Source organism: Carassius carassius, chromosome 6 (genome assembly GCF_963082965.1).
Source record: "Carassius carassius chromosome 6, fCarCar2.1, whole genome shotgun sequence".
Taxonomy (NCBI): domain Eukaryota; kingdom Metazoa; phylum Chordata; class Actinopteri; order Cypriniformes; family Cyprinidae; genus Carassius; species Carassius carassius.
The window spans coordinates 5,016,586-5,040,000 of record NC_081760.1 but is presented as its reverse complement, the minus strand read 5'-3'; the positions used below and the strand labels follow the sequence as shown (position 1 = coordinate 5,040,000).

Sequence of the window (23,415 nt, the reverse complement as noted above, 5' to 3'; positions counted from 1 at the left end):
GGGAAGTGAGACCACTAGTGGACACCCAGGGAAACAGAGACCAGACAGCGTGACACACTGAGCAGCATAGAGCGCCCTCTCGCGGCTGTAGATGTTAATGTTTTCTCTTGTTTCATGTCTCTTCATTTCTCTTGGTTCATGTCAAATTAATTTTGATAAATAAGTTGCACTTGACTATAAGTCGCAGGACCAGCCAAACTATGAAAAAAAGTGCGTCTTATAGTCCGGAAAATATGGTAGACAGCACTTTTGGAAAGCAAGAAATGAGGCTAACCTATGGAACAGCATAGGGGTGCCAGTTTTGACAGGTATCACTCTACCTGGACTCAGAAAACAACTCCATAAAAATAGAAGCCTGTTTCTGCTTACAAGAGTAAAATAAATCAAACAATTTAGAGATAAAGTTTACAATAAGACATAAGTGACTTTGTGAAATATAAATTCGCAATTGAGGAAAATCACAATTATTAGAAATAAAGTTGCAAAAATTTGTAAATGTGATTTTTTATGAGAATTTAAAATATTATGTCCTTCTATGAAAATATATTATATTAATTGTATTTATTTATTTATTTTTAAACAATGTGGGGGAAATAGTTTTCCACACATAAATCAAATTACCGAGTTATGTAATATTTATGTGCACATTCTATTGGAATTACATTCATTATATTTAATAAATATAAGTTTGTGTGTGTATTTTTGGGTGTGTGCTGAACATAACACTTGTTTCCAACTATTTTTGGGCTGTGCGTTTGCATGTTTACATCATGATTTATAGTTATCCATGCTTTCACACACAGAGGACCCTGTCATCTCTAAATCTCCTGCTATTTCCACACCTTTAAATTTATAGACAACAAATGACTGTAATTCACTTTGGCTGCCATCCTCTGTTTGAAATACAAATATGATGCCATTTTCCAACAGATGAAAACCCCTTAAGACAGATAGATTTCTAATGCTGAGACCTCAGGTGCCTCAAACAAATATATCGAGTTCTACTCATATTGGGCCAATTAGCTGTCAACACAACGATGCTAGCCAAATACACTAAACGTCCTGTGCTCTTGAAAAGCTTGAGTTATGAGGTGAAAGTGGGCCGAAACACTCAGTGTTCTGGATCATGTCAGGAGAGAAACAAAGACGGAAATGTGGTCATTATAGGCAGACACAACTAAATGTGTATGTATGTGTTCCCTCATATTTAGGTTGTTGAATTGAATTAGTCAATGACTAATGGAAGAACTCATGGCAGATAATAAAGAAATTAATCTGAAGGGTGTGAAGGCATATTTAAAAGGCAGCTTAGATGTTCTCCATGACTGCTATTGTCCCCTAAACACAACTATCTCTTTCTTCTCAATCCCCTTACATAACTGGAATCTCAGAGTGGGTCATTGTGATGTGTAAAATCAATGATATCATTCCAGTCATGCATCATGTCTGATTTTTGACATGCAGAGCAAGATAACACCCTTGTTTTGGGCTCTAAGAATGCCTGATACAGCATGTCTGACCTTGAACATGTCAGAAAACAGCGATTTCCTGCTTAAGGTCAAAAAGCGGTTCCATTTTCCACATCCTTCTCTAAAAACATTTTTTTCTTTGTTCCACCCATTCTCTCTCTGATCCTTACCAAATTCACTTTAACTAATTAAAGCTTAAAACTGCCAAGAAAGATTAGCCTACTATGCAGTTTTGCTGTTTATCAGTATGCAACAGGGAACTATCTATAAAAAAAAATAATAATAATAAAAAAATAAAATAAAACATTGAGGTACAAATGAATGCTGTTTGCAGTACAAATGATTAAAACAATTATGAAATATTTTATGTTGAGAATGTTTTTTTAAAATGAGGGTTATTGCTTTGCCATGCTTCACTGCTACTTATTGAAATGTAGAAATTGCTATTAGAACCACAGTACAGAACCACAATACATACAAATTTGAGGTCAGTATGATTTTTAAATGCAGCCTGGGTGGGTCGTAAGAAAAATCTTACGAAAAAAAAAAACATATACATATACATACATATACATACATATATATACATATATATATATATATATATATATATATATATATATATATATATATATATATATATATATATATATATATATATATATATATATATATATATGTATGTATATGTATGTATATGTATATGTTTTTTTTTTTCGTAAGATTTTTCTTACGACCCACCCAGGCTGCATTTATTAGGGGGGAAATAAAACAAAGCTGTCTGCATTTTCAGCATCATAACTCTGTTACTCAGTTTTCAGTGTCACATGATCCTCATGATCATTTTAGTATGCTGATTTGCCACTCAATAAATATTTAGGTCCCACTTTATATTAAGTGCCCCTAATACCTGTGCACTTTCATAGTAAATAAATGTGTATGTAGTATGTAACCACAGTGTAAGTACACGTTGGTACATAGTATCTACATCTGTAATATTTCTGTAATCACACATATGTAACAACCCTCAGGATGGTTTGTGTAAGTACAAATATGTAACAGGACATATTTAACTACATCGTGTAACAACAATGTGTATAAGAGTAATTGGCACCATTTGATCCAGAGATGGGTAGGTTTAGGGATATGTAAAGTGGGAGGAGTTGGATTTTGAGTTGGAGCACCACTGATATACCAGTGTACTTCATGGTAACTCCTTAGGAACTGTCCACTTAATATAAAGTGTAATATTCTGGACACCAACCACAATTTCTGCTGTGTAACAGAGTAATTACATGATAAATCTAATATAAAGTGTAACATATTTGTACTTTCATTACCAAAAAGTGTTGTTACCAATGTCCTGTTACACATTTGTACTTACACATACCATTCTGTAGGTTGTTACATATGTGTAGTTACACAAACATTAGAGCTGTAGATACTACGCACCAATGTGTACTTACACTTTTGTTACACACTATGTACACATCTAGTTAGTATGTAAGTACACAGGTATTAGGGACACTTAATATATTGTTAGTGCTGAAAAGTTGCTGCTTAATACTTTCAAGATTCTTTGATGGATAGAAAGTTCAAAAGAACAAAATCTCTTTGAAATATAAATCTTTTGTAGTATTATAAATTAGACTCTTGAGAAACTTAATGCATCCTTCCTGAAAAAATAAAAATAAAAAGTAATAATAATAGTTTACTGACTGATAACTTTTGAACAGTGTTGGGGAGTAACTAGTTACATGTAACGCCATTACGTAATTTAATTACAAAATTAATGTAACTGTAATTAGTTACAGTTACTAAAAAAAATTAATAATTAAATTACAGTTACTTATGAAATTTTTAACGATTACAAAGGGGATTACATTTGAATATTTACACACATCCACATACAGATTTAACTGATTTCTTTCCCAAATTGCACTGACTATTCTGAGACATACCGCCCTAATAATTTCCGGGATGCGGAAATACAGTCTGGTTTGTAGAATCCAGTCATAAAAACGGAATGCCTAACGCGGACGGAATATGCCACATTTTGGATGACTAAATCAAAAGTAGGACAGTACACTTGAATCAAAACATGACATGGACTAGTGTCTGTGAATATAAAGCCCAAAAGATGCAATATATGACTTGCACATTCTGCGTGTTGGAAATCAGGCGCGGACTGGACACCGGGAGAACCGGGACAATTCCCGGTGGCCTGGCAGATGATTTGCCCCTCTATTTTAATATTGTTATTGTATAATTGCACGCCGAATGTACTAAAGCCATCATTTGCGAATCCGCCATTTGATAATTAAATCTCTAATAAGTCATGAATTGTTAGTCATGACTCGCGCGCTCTCCGCGCCTCCGACAAATGGTTTGGATCAGACTCAGAGTAATCAATGCGAAAGAGAGAGAATAGATTGGACTTTGGAAGCACACAGCTGGAGCAGAGAAGCAGAACTCCTGTTCAGGGTTTCAGGTCAGTTTCATCGGTAAAGATGCTTTTTTGTCTTTGTTTTTTAATTTATTTAATCAAGCAGCAGCACATTGCTCATCAGTCATCACTCAAAATACTATATAAAGCACATCATTATTATCTGTTGTAATGTTACAGTAGTAATTTAGCTGAAAAAAAAATCAGATTTTTTTTTATAGGTTTAGGGGGAGCTATGACAGTCAACAACACAACCCTTACGAAAATTAACATTTTAATATTTAACTATAAATCCAGAGAAAATGGTTTCTATTGTTTAACTGTGGTGACCAAAAATTTAAAATTATTTTACAAATGTATTTATTTAAAAATAAATACAAATCCATTTGCAAAAAAAAAAAAACTTTTTTTTTTTTTACTTTTATATAGGCTAATAAAAGCATGGTTAATTTTTGTAAGGGAAAAACATGACTCGTGTACAGTATTAGGATTTTTCTATAAAGATATTGTAGTATTGTAGAGTATTGTATTGTAAAGTATAGTTTTGTTCAATCTTGAGTATTAAAGTCATGAGAGAGATGGATAACAGGGCAAAATAAAGAGACTGAAGAGAAAAATGGAAGTGAAGGTGCAGTTCAGGAGAGAACTTTTAATTATTTTGCATGTCCCCAAATTAAAGATTTAAACCTTTTTTATGTCAGGTCCATACAAAAAATAGTTTTGTCCATGAATTTGTTTCTATGAGTTTGAATTTTCCAGTCTGAATTTTTTTCCCAGTCCGCCCCTCCTGTAAATTAATGGCAAAGACATGGTTTCATTTACTACACATAGGCCTACTGAAGCTCGCAGTGTTTTCAACCTCTGCCATCTCAATATAGGAGTACACGAGCACATAAACATAATTTCTAGAACTGCTCTGTGTCACTTCATGTGCATTTTACTTATTTTGAGAAAACTATCATCATATACAAAGAGAAAGCAGTTTAAAAAAAACACCAATGTTTCAGGAGTTTATTACACAGAATACGTCACATACTTATTAGATAACTGTATTTAAGTTGATGTAAATGCTTTTATTTATTATTCTTTAATTTTCACAAATTTAGAAAAGTAATCAAAAAGTACTCAAAAGTAATTAGTTACATTACTTTAATAAAGTAATTGAAAAAGTTACACTACTATTACATTTTAAACAGGGTAACTTGTAATCTGTAACCTATTACATTTCCAAAGTAACCTTCCCAACACTGCTTTTGAACGATACAGTACAGTCTCTTCCTATCTCTTTCTTCTCAGTCCCCTTACATAACTGAAATCTCAGTGTGGGTCATAGTGATGTGTAAAATCAATGATATCATTCCAGACATGTATCATGTCAGATTTTTTTCCCTATTTTCTCTGACATGCAGGGCAAGATAACACCCTTGTTTTGGGCTCTAAGAATGCCTGATACAGCATGTCTGACCTTGAACATAATAATAATAATAATTTACTGACTGATAACTTTTGAACGATACAGTACAGTATATCCATATATCTTTATCTCTCACACACACACACACACACACACATTTAGAGGCCACGAGCTGAAAGACGAGTAATGTATTTTCAGACAGGTCTCTGTGAGACCTAATGATTGCATGACTGACACAGCTTCTAGTCCTTTCTCTCAGCATCTATTTATTTAACTTTCTATCTTTCCAGTCATGAAGACTATAAGCACGTGCACAAAATTTACCAGCATAACTTTGTTTTCTGGTATGGACATACAGTGACGCCTCACTAAACTTCTGTACATTCACTGTCACTGCTACTGTAGCCCCAAATAACATTCATTAGCAATGAAGGGTAGCCATGGCCTTTCAGTGTACCATTAGTGTTTAACATACCTTAGCAAGAGCTAAGAGGCTTGCGTGCAAATGTTGTGTGTGTGCTAGTTAGCTTGTGTGTGTATAAAAAGGCCTAATCTTTCATGTGTTTACCTGGTACACTTATGTAATCTGGGGAGGAATGGCTGGAACGAACAAACAGAAAGGTGTGAGTGGATGATTACAAATGTGCACACACACTTGATGGTTGCAGACATTGAATAAGTGTCCAGGTAAACAGTGTTTTCTCTTGTAAACAAGTTTGACTTTATCTGTACTTTACCACACCTGCTCCATGCTACAATGTCGGCGTGAGTCTGTGGGTACTTGCTCAAACATGTAAGATTGCATTCCCTGTGCCTTACATTATAGTGTTTTAATGATCTGCTTTCTGGTGCCATTATTTCATCTCTCATCTCCTTGACCTCTCTCTGAGCACTGTGCTATGTTGACCGATTAATCAAGATTAAATTGATATCGCCATTCAATGAGGTACTTGCTTCATTTCTTCCATGACCTCGGTAAAGATGACTACAGACTGAAAGATGAAACAAAAGGGATCAAACTGAGATACGGGAGAAATCTGACTACAAATTAGATTCAAGGACAGTAAAATATTATGAAAATTACTGCAATTTAACATAACTCATTTCTGTTTTAAGGTATTTTAAAATGCAAAGATGAATGCTGATTTGGTGCTCAAGACACATCTCTGCTTATTATCAATGTTAAAAACAGTTGTGCTGCTTAATATATTTGCGGAAACCATGATACTTTTTTATATATATATATATATATAAATAAAACATACTTATATTTATAATCATACATTTAACAATTATAAAAGCACTATGTACTGTATATACCCACACACACATATTGAATAATATGAAAAATATCTTCAGATATTTTAAATCAGTTTTGCTCATAAGTGCTATAGTAGTCTGCTACTACTCATTTGTTTCTGCTCTTAAACCTAACCTTTGTGAACTTTGTTCACACTTTCACAAATAAAAGCACTCTGTCCTTCTCTTCCTGCCTCTCACTGGCACTTTAAGTGATATTTGGCATGTGCTTCTGAAATGTGGAGTCAAGCATGTAATGGGTAATCAAATGGAAGACTCTTACGCTCACCTCAGAACACAAACTCACACAAGATCTCACTCACATCCACAGACATCCAGACATGCACATGTACCACAGGGGAAGACCATAAGGAATGCTTCTTCAAGGAATAGTGGAAGTTGGCAGACAGTAAAGGCTGTTATTATGATGTTCCAGCAGTTTTAGCCACTCAGAGAGAAATAAAATTAGAGAGAGGATGAGAGCAAGAGAGTCTCTCCTCAATATCCTTTAAAGTGGCTACTGGAACCACAGCACAATCTAATTTACTGTTTACATTGTCCTTCAGCATTCAGAAAAGCATATGTACATATTGGACACTTCAGTGGCCTCTTCAAAAACATGAGAAATTAGTGACACCAGGTTTAACCAGAGCCACGATTAATGAGAACGTATAAATGATATTTCAAGGCGCTTCTCACACCAATGAAAAGCTGACCTGTTCAGGTGATTGGAAACTGCAAACCTTGTATACTGTAAGTTATCAGTATTTGATTTGATAATTTGTTCAACAACAATTCCAATTGTAGGTTTTGGTTAACTTACCTCATTTTTTGGTCTAGCCCCAGAAGTTCCAGAGGGTCCTGATGAAGACAGCGATGATGATGAGCGATAAAGTGGGGTGTTTAGAGACTGGGAGGAGGCTGAAAGACTTCCTTCTGAATCCAGCATTTCTAAATCAACTTCCTGTTTAGGAAACGAGTAATACTGTTCTACATTAAACATAAAGACAAATACTTAACAATGGCTGAATTTAAATTCATATTTATTTTGCATAATATTAACATAATTAGAAATAATTAAAAAATAATAAATATGAAAAAAATTGTAATAAAAAATTATAAATCTGTAAAAAATAAACTGATTTTTTAAAATGCAGTCTCCAAACGGACACTGCTAAATTCAACAAAGTGTGCAAGTTTTGTGAAAATAAATGTGCATTAGATGTTATGAATTACTTTAAATCATAAAAATGCACATTTGCTGAATGCTTACTTTTTAAACAAAATGCTGTAATTTATCTATATATATAGGCAAATATATTGACCAACCACTAAAGAGTTTTACATAGATTTAGTTCTGGTACTGAAATTCTGGTGCCTTGATGTCGAATATTTCATTATTGCAAGATTTGAGATGAAATTAGTGTATCACTCGCATGAAATCTACTGACTGGTGGCCACTCACAGAGATAATGTGCCTCTTTAAGTTGGGAGTATTATTGAGGGAGGAGCTTAGAGCATTCTCAATCTCTTCATCCAGCTGATCCAACTTCATTATTAACAGAACCATGGAGTCCAAACGTGACCTTTCTTTCTCCCTCTCCTCCCGTGAGCTCTGAAATGAGAAAAACAGTTTTGTATAATCAGATTTTATTCGAGAAACATAGCCTTAATACCAACACTGACATTAACCTGAACCCTCCCAATGACAATTCTTAAAACATATGTCACACCAGACCAAGCGGCGACTCGGGTGAAGACGAGACTTTTCCATAAAAGCTAAGGCAACACTTCATAAAATTTTACCTAATCTGTTTTTTTTCTCTCAGTGGTGGTTAATGCTATTAAGGGAAAAGTCCACCCAAATCCTGTCATCATTTACTTATGTCATTTTTTGTGAAACTTTCTTTTGCCAATAGAAAACTACATATATATATATATATATATATATATATATATATATATATAATTTTTTTCTAAATGGCTAATTTCCTCCCAACAGAGAATGGTATGAGGGACTTAATCTTGCTAAATATAAATCTGATTAAAAATAAATACACATAAATATTTTGAATGCTAGAATGTGGTTTCCATGCCAAAATGTTTTATTAAAATTATTATTAATTATTATTTATATAACTTATATTGCATTTTTGACCAAAAAGGGATATATATATATATATATATACCATACTGGCAGAATGGTTAAAGCACAAACACAGAACTACAGAGAGCGAGTGGAAGACTGAAGTAGTAATGCTACTCAAGCATAGAGGAATGATGCTGGCACTTGCCCCATGTCTGAACCAGGCCTGTGCAAACAGCCCCACACAAAGCAGTGCAGTGTGTAAAGGGCTTGCATAGCTTTTTCTGGTATTTACCCTTAATACACGCTTGTCTATCACAGAGCACACAGGGAGGGAATAAGAGAGCGACAGAGAGACACTTTACTAATGATCTAACAAGCGTACAAGCAATTATCCAAAACACATGCTTTATCTCCAGTTCACTCAACTTGGTACTCTCTGGCTCCAAAAAACACCTTGTGTTAATCCTTGTGTGATGTTGCTTTGATACAAAACAAGCTAAAAAATACTGTGCTTTCAAATGTAAACTCTTTTTTTTATTCCTATTACAAGGATGAATCTGAACAACACATTATTGTGCTACTCATAACACATCAACTGACAGCAGGTCTAGAGAACAGGAAAAGCTCACACATTCATCTTGTCAGATGTAGGCCTACATTATAGTATATATTGACTTTGTTGTGTGCTTTTGTCATTTTTCAAGTATGTCTACATAGTTTCATCCAGTTTTAATTTAACGAGTTGAATTTATTTGAGTTTTAGTACTGTATTTATTACATTTTCAAATTTAAATGGAAATGAGAAATGTTGCCTTTCAATTAACTGAAATAAAATAAGTTCAAGTTTACATTTTATTTCAGTTATTGTTTCTTTTATTTGCAAATAAATAATTATTTTAATTTTATTTTAGTTTTAGTGAACAATTGTAACCATCACCAGTTAACTAATATAAATAAATAAATTTATATAATTCAGATATAAATAAATAATCTTTTGCTATATACAGTTTTAAATTCTGCAATTGTCATGTAAAGCAAAAAAAAAAAAAAAAAAAAACATAACAAAAATACTCTGTAATACTCTGAAATCATTTTATTTAATTAAATGCACAGTATGAATGCACTTAGCACAGATTAATCACAAAAGAGACATCTTCAAAATCCAGATGGTTTCTCACTAATGAGTTTAAATGGAGAACAAATCTAGACTTTTGCTTAGGCTCCTGCTTGTCATATTTCCTCATGAGAAAACCACCCCAGCTGGTGGCCGCAGACATTGCTACACAATCTCCTCTAGAGTTTTGTCACAAACAGTAATCATGTTTGGCAAGATACAATCAAACATGCAAAATCTGAAATCAAACATGATTTATCTAGCACTTTCAAGACCAAATTATCTTAGTTTTGCTACCCATAGCGCTACCCTAGTGACAACATATTATATCTTTCTTGCTTGTATTTTTTATTTTCTCCGATGTATTTTAGGAAAATGGGACAAAGTTGATATTTTATTAAAAGATGACTTTATCATCATCAGTCGAATGGTAGAGTCATTTTTTAAAAATTGACTGTAAAAACAGAGATCAGTGCAACACCTGACAGTACACACTTACACTAAATTCCTGCAAGTAATGCATGAGAGTGATGGAGCTACTGAAAGATCCCTCCTCATTCGTCTTGTGTGTGTGATATCAGGTGTTACACTGACCTCAGGTGGTATGCTTCTAGTAAGACACTACAGCTATAGACATTCTACAAGAACACTGAAAAAGTGTAATTCAATTTTGCTAGTTTAATCCTTTTAGATTTAGTTTTTGATTTTAATTAATAAATATTAATTGGTTTTATACGAATTACATGCATTTAAATCCAAGCCATGTGAATTAATTAAATTCAGCATGAAAATATTAAGCTGATGCTGTGCGCATGCGCGCAAATGCACATTTTCACCGGCGCCAAAAGGAGTTTCCAGTCCGATTAAACAACCCACAAACAGCATCACCAGCTCCACTTATTAATAACCAGACTGACTTTATTTCTGTCAGACGTCTACAGAAAATCTAATTGAGAATGAACTAAGGTTTAGATGTTGATTTATTGTTTCATTTGAAGTAACCATGTTAGAGATCAGTGTTTGCTTTAGTTGGGATCCTGACCCTTAACTTCGGTCTTAGTTTATTTTTCTCTGATTGTTGTAACCATGTGTTTATGAGACATGTTTGTTATAACTCAAAATCATAGAGAGAATATTATCAGATATTGTTTGTTATTCAGCATTTTGTTGATGATTATCATCAATTATGGAGTTGTTCAGAGTCAAACATCAGACTAAATAGATGGCTTATAATTAGTTTGGATCTTTACAATAAAAAACTTTCAAAGAGCCAGTGGCTCCGTCATAATTAGTCAAAATGTACTTTTCAATTATATTGTGCTTATACATCTTTCTTCTATGACAGCAATTAGTCACACACAGACATGAATAATCAGAATATGAACCTCAACAATGGTGACGAAAAAGATGCTGCAATGCATGCTGGGTACTATTGAAGTACAAAACTCATCCATGGCTCCCAGCATGCATTGCAGCATGTTTTTTGCAATGCATTTAACGTATGTAGGTTTCACTATTAGAAACACTTCAACTTTAAAAAGTTGACATTTATTCAAGGTTTTAATTAATTTATTGTGTTGTTTTTATTTGTTTTTGCTTTGACTTTAAAAATCACATTACAAATAAAATGCACTATTATTATTATTATTATAATAGGGTCAGAAAATAGGGGCAAGTGGGGCAAAATGTCCACATAAATGATAAGCATCCATAAGTATTCTATTCTAAGCCTATACATATGCACTAAAAATATGTAATATTCCCTCATTATTCAGGTGAAAAATATATTTACTATAACTGATATTGTTAAAAATACACTAATCGAATCCAAGTGGCAAATGCTGCCCATTAATGGAGAAAGTAGATTCTCTGTCATTTTCTAGAAAGTTATTTACACATTTATTTGTCATTTTGATCCTTTTCTGTCCCAAAGGCCTTTTTTTCATAAGGATTTCCAGTTTTTCTAGGACATTTTGAGACATTCTATTGCCACAAGAACAGCAAAGCATGTCCACAAACACAAACACACATGGATTCTACACTCATAAAGCACACCTCTCACTAAAGTGACCTTTCCTTGACATTTTGACTAAGCATCTGCTTGTGCTTTGATAAACTTCAATATAAGTGCATTTTTATTTGAATATTACACTGAGAAACTTTCCTCAGTGATTTTAATGCTGCTTTTGCTGTTTCTTATTTGTATGTCATTTCACTTGCACCAAAACTGACAGACCCCCAAATCATAATATGAAGTATAAATGTTTTAATTAAATAAAAAGTTCACCAAAAAATTCCGTATGAATTTCCAAAACAGTTCAAAAAGCTGATAAAAGGCATAAAGCAGTAATCCACAAGACCCCAGTCGATCAATCAACATCGTATTGCGTAAAAAAGCTGCTAGTTTGTAAGAAACAAATCCCTCAAAGCATTTTAACTTTAAACCATCACTTCTGACCAAAATATCCCCTATTTCTTCTCACATCAAATTCCAAAAACATATTTGTTTACAAATGTCTGGGATGTTTCTGATTATAAGCAGTGTTTGATCTGTGCATATTACTTTCCTGACTCAGATGATGTGACTTTTTCACTGGAGAAAGTAATATGATGGAAAGAGGACTCATATTTTAGTTGAAAGAAACAATTTTAAGAAAGGTCTCAATTATGGACTTGTTTCTTACAAACATTCAGCTTTTTGATTCACAAGATGTTAATTGATGGACGGGAGTTGTGTGGATTTTTGTGATGTTTTTAACAGCTGTTTGCACTCTCATTCTGACAGCACCCATTCACTGCAGAGGATCCAATGATAAGCAAGTGACGTCATGATACATTTCTCCAAATGAAGAAACAAACTCATCTACATCTTGGTTGGTTTTACAATAATTTTTATTTATTTATTTTCAGTATTTGGATTTCAAGTTCAGTTTTATTTTATTTTATTTTATTTTATTTTATTTTATTTTATTTTATTTTATTTTATTTTATTTATTTTATTTTATTTTATTTTATTTCATTTCATTTCATTTCATTTTATTTTATTTTATTTTATTTTCAAGAAGACCTGCTGCTCTGATCTTTATTTACTTTATGGGATGGTGATGGGGGTCATATGATCCTTCAGAAATAATTCTAATTGATATGGTGCTTAAGAAACAGTTCTTATTATTATCAATTTTGAAATCTTAATATATCTGTGTAAATCGTGGTACTTTTTCTTCAGGATTCTTTATGAATAGAAAGTCCAAAATAGAAATCATTAGTTAAATTATACATATCTTTATTGGAAGGTTTGAAAAAATATATATATAAAATCTTACTGAACCCAAACTTTTGCATGGTACATGTACAGTAGGTATATGTTTTTGTAATGATTTTTTGTACAGTAGATGTGTGTGAAATTGTGGAAATAAGAGGACAGCACAGTTTTGGACAAGATTATATGTTTACAAAAAAGCAAACTAAATACAGTATAACAGAATGCTACTTATTACTATTGTCTTGGAACTGCCTTCCCATTTATTTTCCATTTAGCACAGAATAAGCCTGTAAGAGTCAGTGCTTTGCTGTTGATTTTGCAGAGGAGAACTAGAATTCTGCGAGTGTGTGTGTGTGTGTGTGTGGTAAAAGCTAGCTGCATGGATGCCTAAACTTTTCCATGAAACACACATTCATTCTGAAATGCTCATTTTCACTCTCATGTGCTGCATTGCTCCATCTCTAAAATAAGTGACATCTATATCTTACCAACCATCAAATGGAGAACTATAACAGAAAAAAAGTGATTTATAGTGATTAGATATTTAACAGGTGTGAAAAAAAAAATTCTAAAATGTTCCTGTTTCAGTCTCTTTTAATGTCTTCTAGGGGACACATTCCTACAGGCATCTTCCTGCTTTGACATGACAGAATTCCCACACTGTGAGATCTCCCAGAATCCTCCTGCTTTCTTCCTCTTTCCCAGAGATCTCTGGGGAATGTGCTTTTGACCAACTCAAATCTGTCCTCATTGACCCCACAGATATTTCCTTATGACCTCAACATCTGAAATGAGTGTGTCCTGCAGAGTGACACATCGCTGGTTAGCCGCTAATATTAAATGGAAGCTGTCAGCAAAATCTACTGCATAATCCCAGACAGATTTAGAGCAAAGAGAGCAGGGAATAAAACTGGACACATGATAAATCTCTTCAAAGATGCTATGGCACAATTTCAGGCCTTCACTCTTATTGTAATGAAATGATTTTGACACTGTGCATTAGAGGAACTGCATTTTGCTGATTTGAACTTTACCTTTGGATAGGATATTTTAGAGAGAAGTAGTATATGAAGAGTTTGCATTTTAAAGTTGTTTGAAAGAGTCCTCCTTTGAAAGTTGTTTCAAAGAAGTCTGTTATGCCCACCAAATCTGTATTTATTTGATGAAAATTACAGTTCTTCAAAATATCATTCCAATTTGAAATTAGTTTATTTTTTTTAATATATGAATTTTTGACTTATTATAATGACAAAACTGAATTTTCTAGAAGCCATTTTTCCAGTCTTTAATGCCATGTCACATCCTTTAGAAATCAAGATTTCCCAATTTTTTCCATCATTTATAATTTTCCATCATATATAGCCTACTGAGGAAAAATCCAAAAGTGTGTTGTTTGCAAACATAACCTCATCACAGATTTTCAGGAAATGGCATAAGCTTCAGCATTCCTTTGGTAAACTCATTTACTTCAGTATCTGAAGTATTCTGCTTGGTATTTGGCCCAAGTCTTGAGCATGATATTACCGCATCATGTGACTGCAGCAGATGTCCATGTTTAAGGCGGACAATGACTGGGTGCATTATGGGAAGGCATAGACAAACAGCTTGAGAATTTCCTTCCTAAGTACTGTATTGGATATTATTGAATAAGGTCAGCCAGAGAGCTGGTATGTTCAAGGACACACAGAGGAATCCTTTAACTCACTTCAGCACTCCGGACACAAAGAATAAACTGAAGATGTTGCAAATATGTGATTCGCACTCCTCAGTATAACTATGCAAAATCAGAATTACATTTATCTAAATATCTCATATTTCAAAAGAAAAGCATTTATTTTAAAAAAAGAAATTCTATAAATAACATAAAACATATTTACTCTCACATTTGATCAATTTAAAGCATCATTGCTAAATAAAAAATATTAATTATTAAAAAAGTACCTAAAACCTTGGTACTAGCATTTTTAACAATAAAAAAAGAAAAAAAAAAGGTTAAATTATTTTGTTAGCATCATGCTGGAAACTTTATTTACCTTAAACTCTCTCTCTAACACACACACACACACACACACACACAAAAACCTCCCACATGCAACTCTGAATCCATTAAGACCGAAACCAGTTCGTGGTGAGGTTCAGCCTTGAAAGCAGTGGATGAAGAGATATTCCAGGTGAAATATGAAAAGGGAGCACTACAGTGTGATGACTAAATTGTACTTTACATTCTTCCTTTAGACATGCTACTCCTGTATTAAGCCTTCTTAAGTCATGTCTGTTTTGAAAGTTGCAGGCACACATTTCTAATCTTGTTTTGGTGGCTGGCCCTGATATAAAGCTTTTCTTAACAGAGGAGAGTTGTAGCAATTGAAAATAAAAGGCACAGGAACTAGAGTGGGGATACCAGGTATGCACACACACACACACACGCACACACACATACATAAATCTTTAGCATTAGGTACAAGAATGATAAATACAAGTAAATACATATTTTAATCCCAACTGAAAGTGGTGTGTGAACAATGGGTGAACTTCGTTTTTTTTTTTCATTTCAGCACAGTCAGCTCTTCAAAATAATTCTGTCTTAAATGCCCTTTCAGAGCCAAGAAGAAATCAACAGGAGTGAGATTCTGAGAATAGATGCCCATGCCTACTGAACATTTTGAGTTCATTTGACATGTTCTTTAATGTTCCTTGTTTTGCAGGATCATATTGGCACTACCTCAGGGCATATACACAATACAAACATCAATAGTTCTCTTACATATCCAACACTTTTAACAAAGCTCATCACCTGTATAAACTGCTGTTGAAAAATTTAGGAGTTAGGAGTATATTTTGAACTATCCATTCATCAATGACCCTGAAAAAAAAATGGCATCATGGTTTCCACAAAAATATTAATCATCACAAGTGTTTTCAACATTGACAATAAAATGAAATAAATGAATACAGTCTTGGTGAACTTGAGAGACTTGTTTAAATAAATAAATAAATAAACAAACAAACAAACATAATTCCCCAAACACTGAGGTATATATATATATATATATATATATATATATATATATATATATATATATATATATATATATATATAAATACAGAAAAAAAAATAGAAATTTATACAGGTTTAGAATTACACGAGGGGGAGTAAATGCTGAAATGGTGAACTTTCCTTTTCATTATCTTTACCTGCACTTTCCGTATCAGTAACCTCCACTAAAAAGGCCAAACTGGTCAACCAGCTTTATCTGTTTTATTTTGTTTTCTTCTGGTTAACAGCTTAGCTATGTTTACAAATTAGCAAGACCAATGTGAAATATGACCATTTTAAAAACATGAAATAAAAAAATAAAAAAATGTAAGTTAAAGTTAGTCTTTTGTATAGGGCTGTTCTAGAAACTTTGTGCAGCTGAAGGCAAAATCAGTAATACTCATCAGGGAGCTAATTATGAGATTGATCTTCATCATTAATATCTGTATCATCATAATCACTGTACCTTTGCGTGATTTAATTATCTTTCTGTCTCTAAGGGTGAGTGAAAAGTGATCTTTAAACCCAGTACGATGGGGTAAGGCACTGCATTTATTAAAAACAAATTGACACATGAAAGCACATATCTGGTGTCTACAATAGAGTGGCCATGGGTGGTTCACACAGGACACGTCCTGGACAGGATTTTTATATTGCTTAAAACATCCAAAGTAGTTTGATCAATAACATGCAAGATCTCCAGAGAATGATTAAAGTGATGCAAATATGCGCGCATGTTTGTCCGTTCATTCATTCGACTTGAAGTGTAGCTGCGCACCAATATTTGAATAACACCAAAGTACTGTGAGTGCGATTCGAAAGCATAAGGAGCCTACTGCTCTCTGTAGCTATTGTGAATGTCATACAACGATCGATCTGCACAGTGCAAACAGACAAAATTTGGATATTTTAGGCAATATAGAAATCCTGGCAACAACGCGTCCTGTTAAAGGGATAGTTTACCCCAAAATTTTAATTAGATGTTTATCTGCTTACCCCCAGCGCATCCAAGATGTAGGCAACTTTGTTTCTTCAGTAGAACACAAAGATTTTTAGCTTCAGTCATTGCAGTCTCTCAGTCTTACAATGTAAGACAAATGATAACAGAATCTATGAGAGTAAAAAAAACAAAAAAAAAACATGCACAGACAAATCCATATTAAACCCTGTGGCTCGTGACAATACATTGATGTGTAAAGACACAAAAAAATCGATTTGTGCAAGAAACTGAACAGTATTTATATAGTTTTTCTTTTTTTACTTCTGATTTACACAATGTCCGAACTGTTAGAACTCTTGTGAACCGCGCTACACAGTAGCAAGCGAGTGAGGCTTTTTCTTCTACTTTATACTTATAAGTGCATTAACGCCACATTGACACTCTATCTACAATCTCAATTAGGAGTGTCAATGGTCCACTTGAGAGATAGGTGGCAGTAATAATTTATGCATTGAGCAGAGGCATTTATCCAAAGCGACTTACAGAGCATTCAGGATATACATTTTTTTCCCCTTGGAATCAAACCCACTACTTTTTGCGCTGGTAATGCAATGCTCTACCACTGAGCCATAGGAAGAGTGCAGTAATGCACTTATAAATATGTGATCCACCATAATGCATGAAGAAAAAGAAGAATGCTTCACGCACTTGCTGCTGTGAAGTGCGTCACAAGCGTTCTAACATTGTGTGAATCAGAGGTAAAAAAAAAAAAAAAAATAAAATCTATATAAATACTGTTCAGTTTCTTCTTTGTGTCTTTATACATCAATGTATCATCACAAGCCACAGGGTTTAATTTGAATTTGTTTGTGCATGTTTTTTTTTGTTTTTGTTTTTTTTTACTCATAATTTAATAATTATTCAAAATAATATAGAATTGAAACTCAGTGTGAAATGGATCAAATTGTTTTGATTTTGCCAAAGGAAAAAAAAAAATGAATTGTGTAAAACGTAGAAATTGTGAATTAAATCAATACTCTTGTCTACCCATAAATTCACACCCCAACTGTATGCTCAATTTCATGCATACAGTCACGAGCGCACAAACTCAAAGGGAGAGATAAAATGATCTCAAACAGTTGCTCAATATGGGCAGTAATTTTTGAAACAGTCATTGTGTAAGTGCCACTTAAATGATTCCAAGAATCTCAAATCCACCATAAAGCCCAGATTCATACTTCAACTCCCTGATAAATCCCCTGACTGACACAATCCAGCACATGCAGAGACAAATGAAAAGGGAAATACTTCAAATCTGGTCTCATTAACTTCATCATCTACACTGCTGTGTTGAGCATCTAGTGCCTCTCTGTCTTGTTTACTAATACAATCCTTACTGTCTTTATTGCTAATTTATAGACAAGATTATTGGAATAAGTAGGGTTTCTTCTGTACTGATGTGCCAAATAGAAACTCCTTCACTCAAGGACTCTAGTTGCTCACTCTGTCCTTGAACTCATAATAGTTCATGTCTCCGTTAGCAGTGGAAAAGAGTTGTTCAAGGCCTTAAATGGCTCGTATTCACTCCAGCAGTGTAACAAACACAAATCCCCACAAGAACTCCAGCCACCGGCCCTGGATTTCAGACTCTCAAATAAATGACAATTGCACAGCATAGTGTGTTTTGTTTGGGCTGGATCCTGTCTAATGGATCCTGCTGTATAAATAATGACTGTGTTTTGGACGACGCCTCCTGGGTCTTGTGGAACAGGGCAAGGATGAATAAACATAGAAAGCTATGTTGGCCGATGTTGGCAAGCGGGCTGCTGTCAATCACCCACGTAAACACATAAAGGTACAAAGATATATATGCATCAAGCACACTCACAACAGGACGCTCGTCACGAATCATCTGACACATAATCACTACACTTTTTCTTACGTACTCTAGTAGTGTCCTTTTTGGTCTCGAGTGACGCCAGTTTCTTGGACTGGGAAACATTCCACAGATGCACATGGCCAGAGATGTAAGCTTGAGTGATGTCATTGCTTTCAAAAGGGCGTGGCTGTGAGCTGGCATAGTAATTTAGGATGTGGTGCTTGAAAAGCATGGCGCTATTTAAATGCTTTTAATCAGAACTGTGTATACAAGCAAGCACAAACATGGAAAAGGAAGAAAGAGTCTGCAGAAAAAACTTGCTGGAACTGTAAACCAGCTAAAAATAAAAGCCAGTATGTATACCGGCCTCTCATGGAAAGATGTGCACTGTGCAAAAGAATACAGTAAATGTGGATATTTCTATTCATCAAAGAATACAAAATATTAAGCAGCACAACTTTTTTTAACATTGACAATAGTTTCTTGAACAGCAATAGAAAACAGTTATATAAAATGTTTATATTTTACAATAGGTTGGTTGATTGGTAGGAAGGTAGGTAGGTATAAGATGAGAGAGTGAATGAATGAATGAATGAATGGTGCTTACCCTGCGTGTGAAAACCTGGCCAATGCCATTCTAAATGGTTGCCACATCATTGCTGTGTTGCTGCTAAGGTGTTCTGAGTGGTTGGATAACACATCACTCTGTGGCTGTTAGGGAATTCTGAAGTCAAACTCCTTTCATGATCTTCTGTTCTGAAGTCTGCTTATTTAGTTTAAGTCTATGTGGTTTCTTCATGTATTTTATTGTACAAGTTGAGTGAAAATCACAAGCATGATTACTTAAGGTAATATCAAAACAAGCTCAACAAGCCCCATCACTCACATTATCAGTCATGTTTGAGTAGGACAAAGTGCACTCCAAATTGCAACACTCGAAACTACAGTATGAGTGGCATTGCCCATGTTATTCAGGTTTGAATCCAGTCTGCATTATCTCCTGATTCCATTCCCCTTCTCTGTCTCCCCCATAACTTCCGTGTGCCCTCTGCTCTCTATAATAAATCTTGCAAAAAAGCCCCAAAATAAATAAATAAATAAGAATACTGTGAATGCAGTGTTTAATACGAAACTAATTTAAATCTTGTGATGCACAGAACTATGATGCATAAAATAGATTTCAATTTATATGCATGCTCAATTGCTTTGTTACAGACAATTTTTGTGGAAATTCCCTCAGAATTTCCCTTACTGACTGACTGATGACCTTCATAGGCATGACACATAATGGAATCAATCTCATGGGCAAAAGCATTTCTTTATATACTGTATAACTTTTCTTTTACTTTCCTTGAGTACAAATAAACCTTAAAAAAAAGAAAAAAAAACACCTTACCTTCCTTGTGCGAAGCTTGACAAGGGATCCTTCAGCTTTTGGGACACTCTCTGTGTCTTTGGCTGTATATGTGTATTGGTTTGCCTGATGTTCATCATAGAGTCCTTCAGGTTGAGGTTCTTCTCTAGTTGGCTCCTTTAGACTTATGTCTTCATCCTCTGAAGTTATCAAATTCTCACAGTTGTTGGTTTTTAATTCTGCACTTGCTAGATGTACTGGCATCTCTACTGATATCTGAGCTGAAGCATCATCTCCCGATTCAGAAAAGGACCCCTCATGGATAGTTTGGAGTTTTGAGAAGCAGTCATGCCTCGTTTCCAAGATGTCAATTTTTCCAGATGGTTCCAGTAGAGAACTTTCACAAGCAGGTGGTTCAAGGCTTCCGATTATTAACATCTCATGATCAGAACTTTTAAAAATGCCATCATCCTCCTGATTTTCATTGTAGCTAGCTTCTGGAATGTGAATTTCTTGAGAATCTGATGATGGTAAGTTTGGGATCACAGTTCCGTCTGTGTACGAACATTCAACAAGCATTCCACATGTTAAAATCCTCTGTTTAGAAATTTCACAACATTGTACTTCCACAATATTATGTGGGTCAGCAGATTTCTGCTGTGAATCAGAGGTGGGAGGTTTATTAGTTATATATGTGATCTCGCTTGTGACACTCATGTGTTCGTGTAGTAACATCTGATTGCCCACACTGACCGGCTTCGTGGATTCTATATTTTCTGAAGTTATTTCAGAACAGTCAACTTTAACAGAGTTATTGTCCTTCAATGCTTTTGATAAATCACTCGTTTCCTCTATGGGTGCTAATACTGCAGTAGGAAGTACATGTGTCAGGCTAAGTGAAGCAGATTCTTTATCCTTGTTTAGTTCCTTATTTTCTGGATCTCCACTGTGCACTTGCAAAGTTCCTGAAGCAGAACATTGCAATTCATCTTGATCTGCCACATAGTCTGAAGGTAGCCTGCTATCTTGGTCACTCTTATTCTGTGCTGTATCATTGACGGTGTCTCCAGGCATCAATGATTGGCACCTTGCACCTTCAGAGCTAGGTTGAGTTCCACCCTCAAACTTCTGCACTATCCTTGCCATCGTTCTTGTACCATCACTGATATCCTCCTGGAGACAGGGTAATGTCAGAGTCTGGTGATGACTACACTCAGGCATGGAGGCACATCTGCTGTGCTGATAACGCACATGGCAGCAGACCAAGTCTAGGTCATCATAGCTGTATTGTAATCCTGTGCGTGGGGTCACATGATCCTCCCAGCTTTTCTTACGAACGGCAACAGGCATGACAAGTTCCCCTTGCTAGTCCATAGAGCCTTATTATTAAGGCCAATGGAAAGCACAAAAACAAATACATGGGCTTCTGCAAAGAGAGATAGTGAGAGAGAGAGAGAGAGAGAGAGAGAGAGAGAGAGAGAGAGAGAGAGAGAGAGAGAGAGAGAGAGAGAGAGGAATATTGAATTTGTCCTTTGTCGAACAATTGCGATCTTCATGTGTGAGAGAAATGAAAACGATATGCTTAATGAATGCCACTGGCATTGAAACTCGAGTGCTCTTAAACTCGTTTACTCTGAAGAGTGTTTAGTGACTTTGTTACTGAAAAATACACTGACAAGTTAATGTGATGCCAAAAACCTTTTCGAACATCATAAATACTAAATTTATTTTTGAAGTACCAAGTGTATACAAAGGAATGAGGAAATTGACCACTGTCTCCAACAGAGCTTTTGACACTGTATTTCCGATACAGTCAAAAAAGATTTTTACCTATTACAGCTTAAAGCAGATTTCATAAACAGCTGTAGGACTGACTCATGAAGAAAAAAAAAAATAGATGAATCACATTTACCCTTGCGTCCAACTGTTGAGTCAGCCAAGCATTTCACCAGATCCTCCACCCACTCAAAAGTACAGTAAGAGTTCTCTACATTTTGTCATTCTTCAGTGATTAGCCACCAAGGACCGACTTCTCTTTAAAATTAGACCAGAAGGAAAGTCTCAAGATGGAAAGAAGTTCAGTAATAAAAGGCCATTGAGGGAAACCAAACAGTGTGGTGAAATGGTAGGAGCTCTTATAGTCCCTCAAGTCTGATAGATCTTCTTGACGTATATGTGAAGTCAGCGGTTAGTGGCGAGCGTTCAGAGAAGGTCCTAACCAGGACATTCTTCTCACATCTGGCCAGAAGTAACTCCCTCTGTTGAACATCTGGTTGTGAGGTCCAACTTTCCTTTGGCAAGTACTTTGGTGGATTATTATTATTTTTTTTGATAAAGACAGTTATCTTGTTGTAAAGAAAGATAATCCTTAGTTGCTCACGTCACTGACATCCCAAACATACTTTGTGGTTGTTTGGTAATGTCTGAATCGCAGTATGAGCCTACTACAGTAACAAAATGTTTTAATTTGAATATAAATAATGAAAACGTGACAAAAAGCCAAGGCAGCATATATTTAAAAGAGATTCATTAGCAGATGGTCAGTCTAAGCATTAGTACCTGAATGCTTCTCCTCTTCCTCTGGCCTTGTGAGAGTGTCACTCCGCTTTGGTAGCGTCCGTCTACAGCGATGGAGCGGCCAGTTACCCACTCTCCCCGCCGTATAGTGAGCTCACCCTCTGACAGCTTGCTCTGTTCTCAAGCCAGCCAGGACGTCAAGGTCATGTGTCTCCAGGGATCAACAAATTTCTATGGTCCCATACAATGTTACAATCAAAAACAAATTCCTGCATTGAAAAGGTCTGAAGAGGAATGCAGAAAAAATACACTCTGCATTAAATAATTCCCCAAGGTGAGAAATAAATAAATGAATCCATGTTTGAAGGCTCTAGACTAGTTCTTCAGTTCAGCTGATAGATCAAGTGTTCCGCTGTCAGACCGGCAGTGCTCCTCAGCAATAAGCGTACTTAATTGGTTTTGCAACCAATTTGTGTTTTTCCTTCAATGAACTGTTCAGAAAGATGATGCAAGAACTCCAGAAGAGGGAGGAGGTAGCCATGTGTTTCGACCAATCTCTGCCCTGACGTCTGTTGCAATGACTGATCGTGGTCAG

At 34.9% G+C, this 23,415-nt stretch overlaps 1 protein-coding gene across 1 annotated transcript in view; it reads right to left on the bottom strand.

Moving 5' to 3' along the window:
• The window catches only part of LOC132142263 (rho GTPase-activating protein 7-like), a 98,058-nt gene extending 75,461 nt beyond the window's left edge, over positions 1–22,597 (bottom strand). Inside the window, exons 1-4 of the mRNA XM_059552006.1 lie at positions 22,216–22,597; positions 20,346–21,729; positions 8,094–8,243; positions 7,452–7,592 (exon numbers count right to left, since the gene is read on the bottom strand). Of these exons, the coding sequence (XP_059407989.1) occupies positions 7,452–7,592; positions 8,094–8,243; positions 20,346–21,653 (1,599 nt within the window). The 5' untranslated portion in view covers positions 21,654–21,729; positions 22,216–22,597. The remainder of the gene's footprint in view (positions 1–7,451; positions 7,593–8,093; positions 8,244–20,345; positions 21,730–22,215) is intronic.
• Positions 22,598–23,415: the final 818 nt, after the last annotated feature.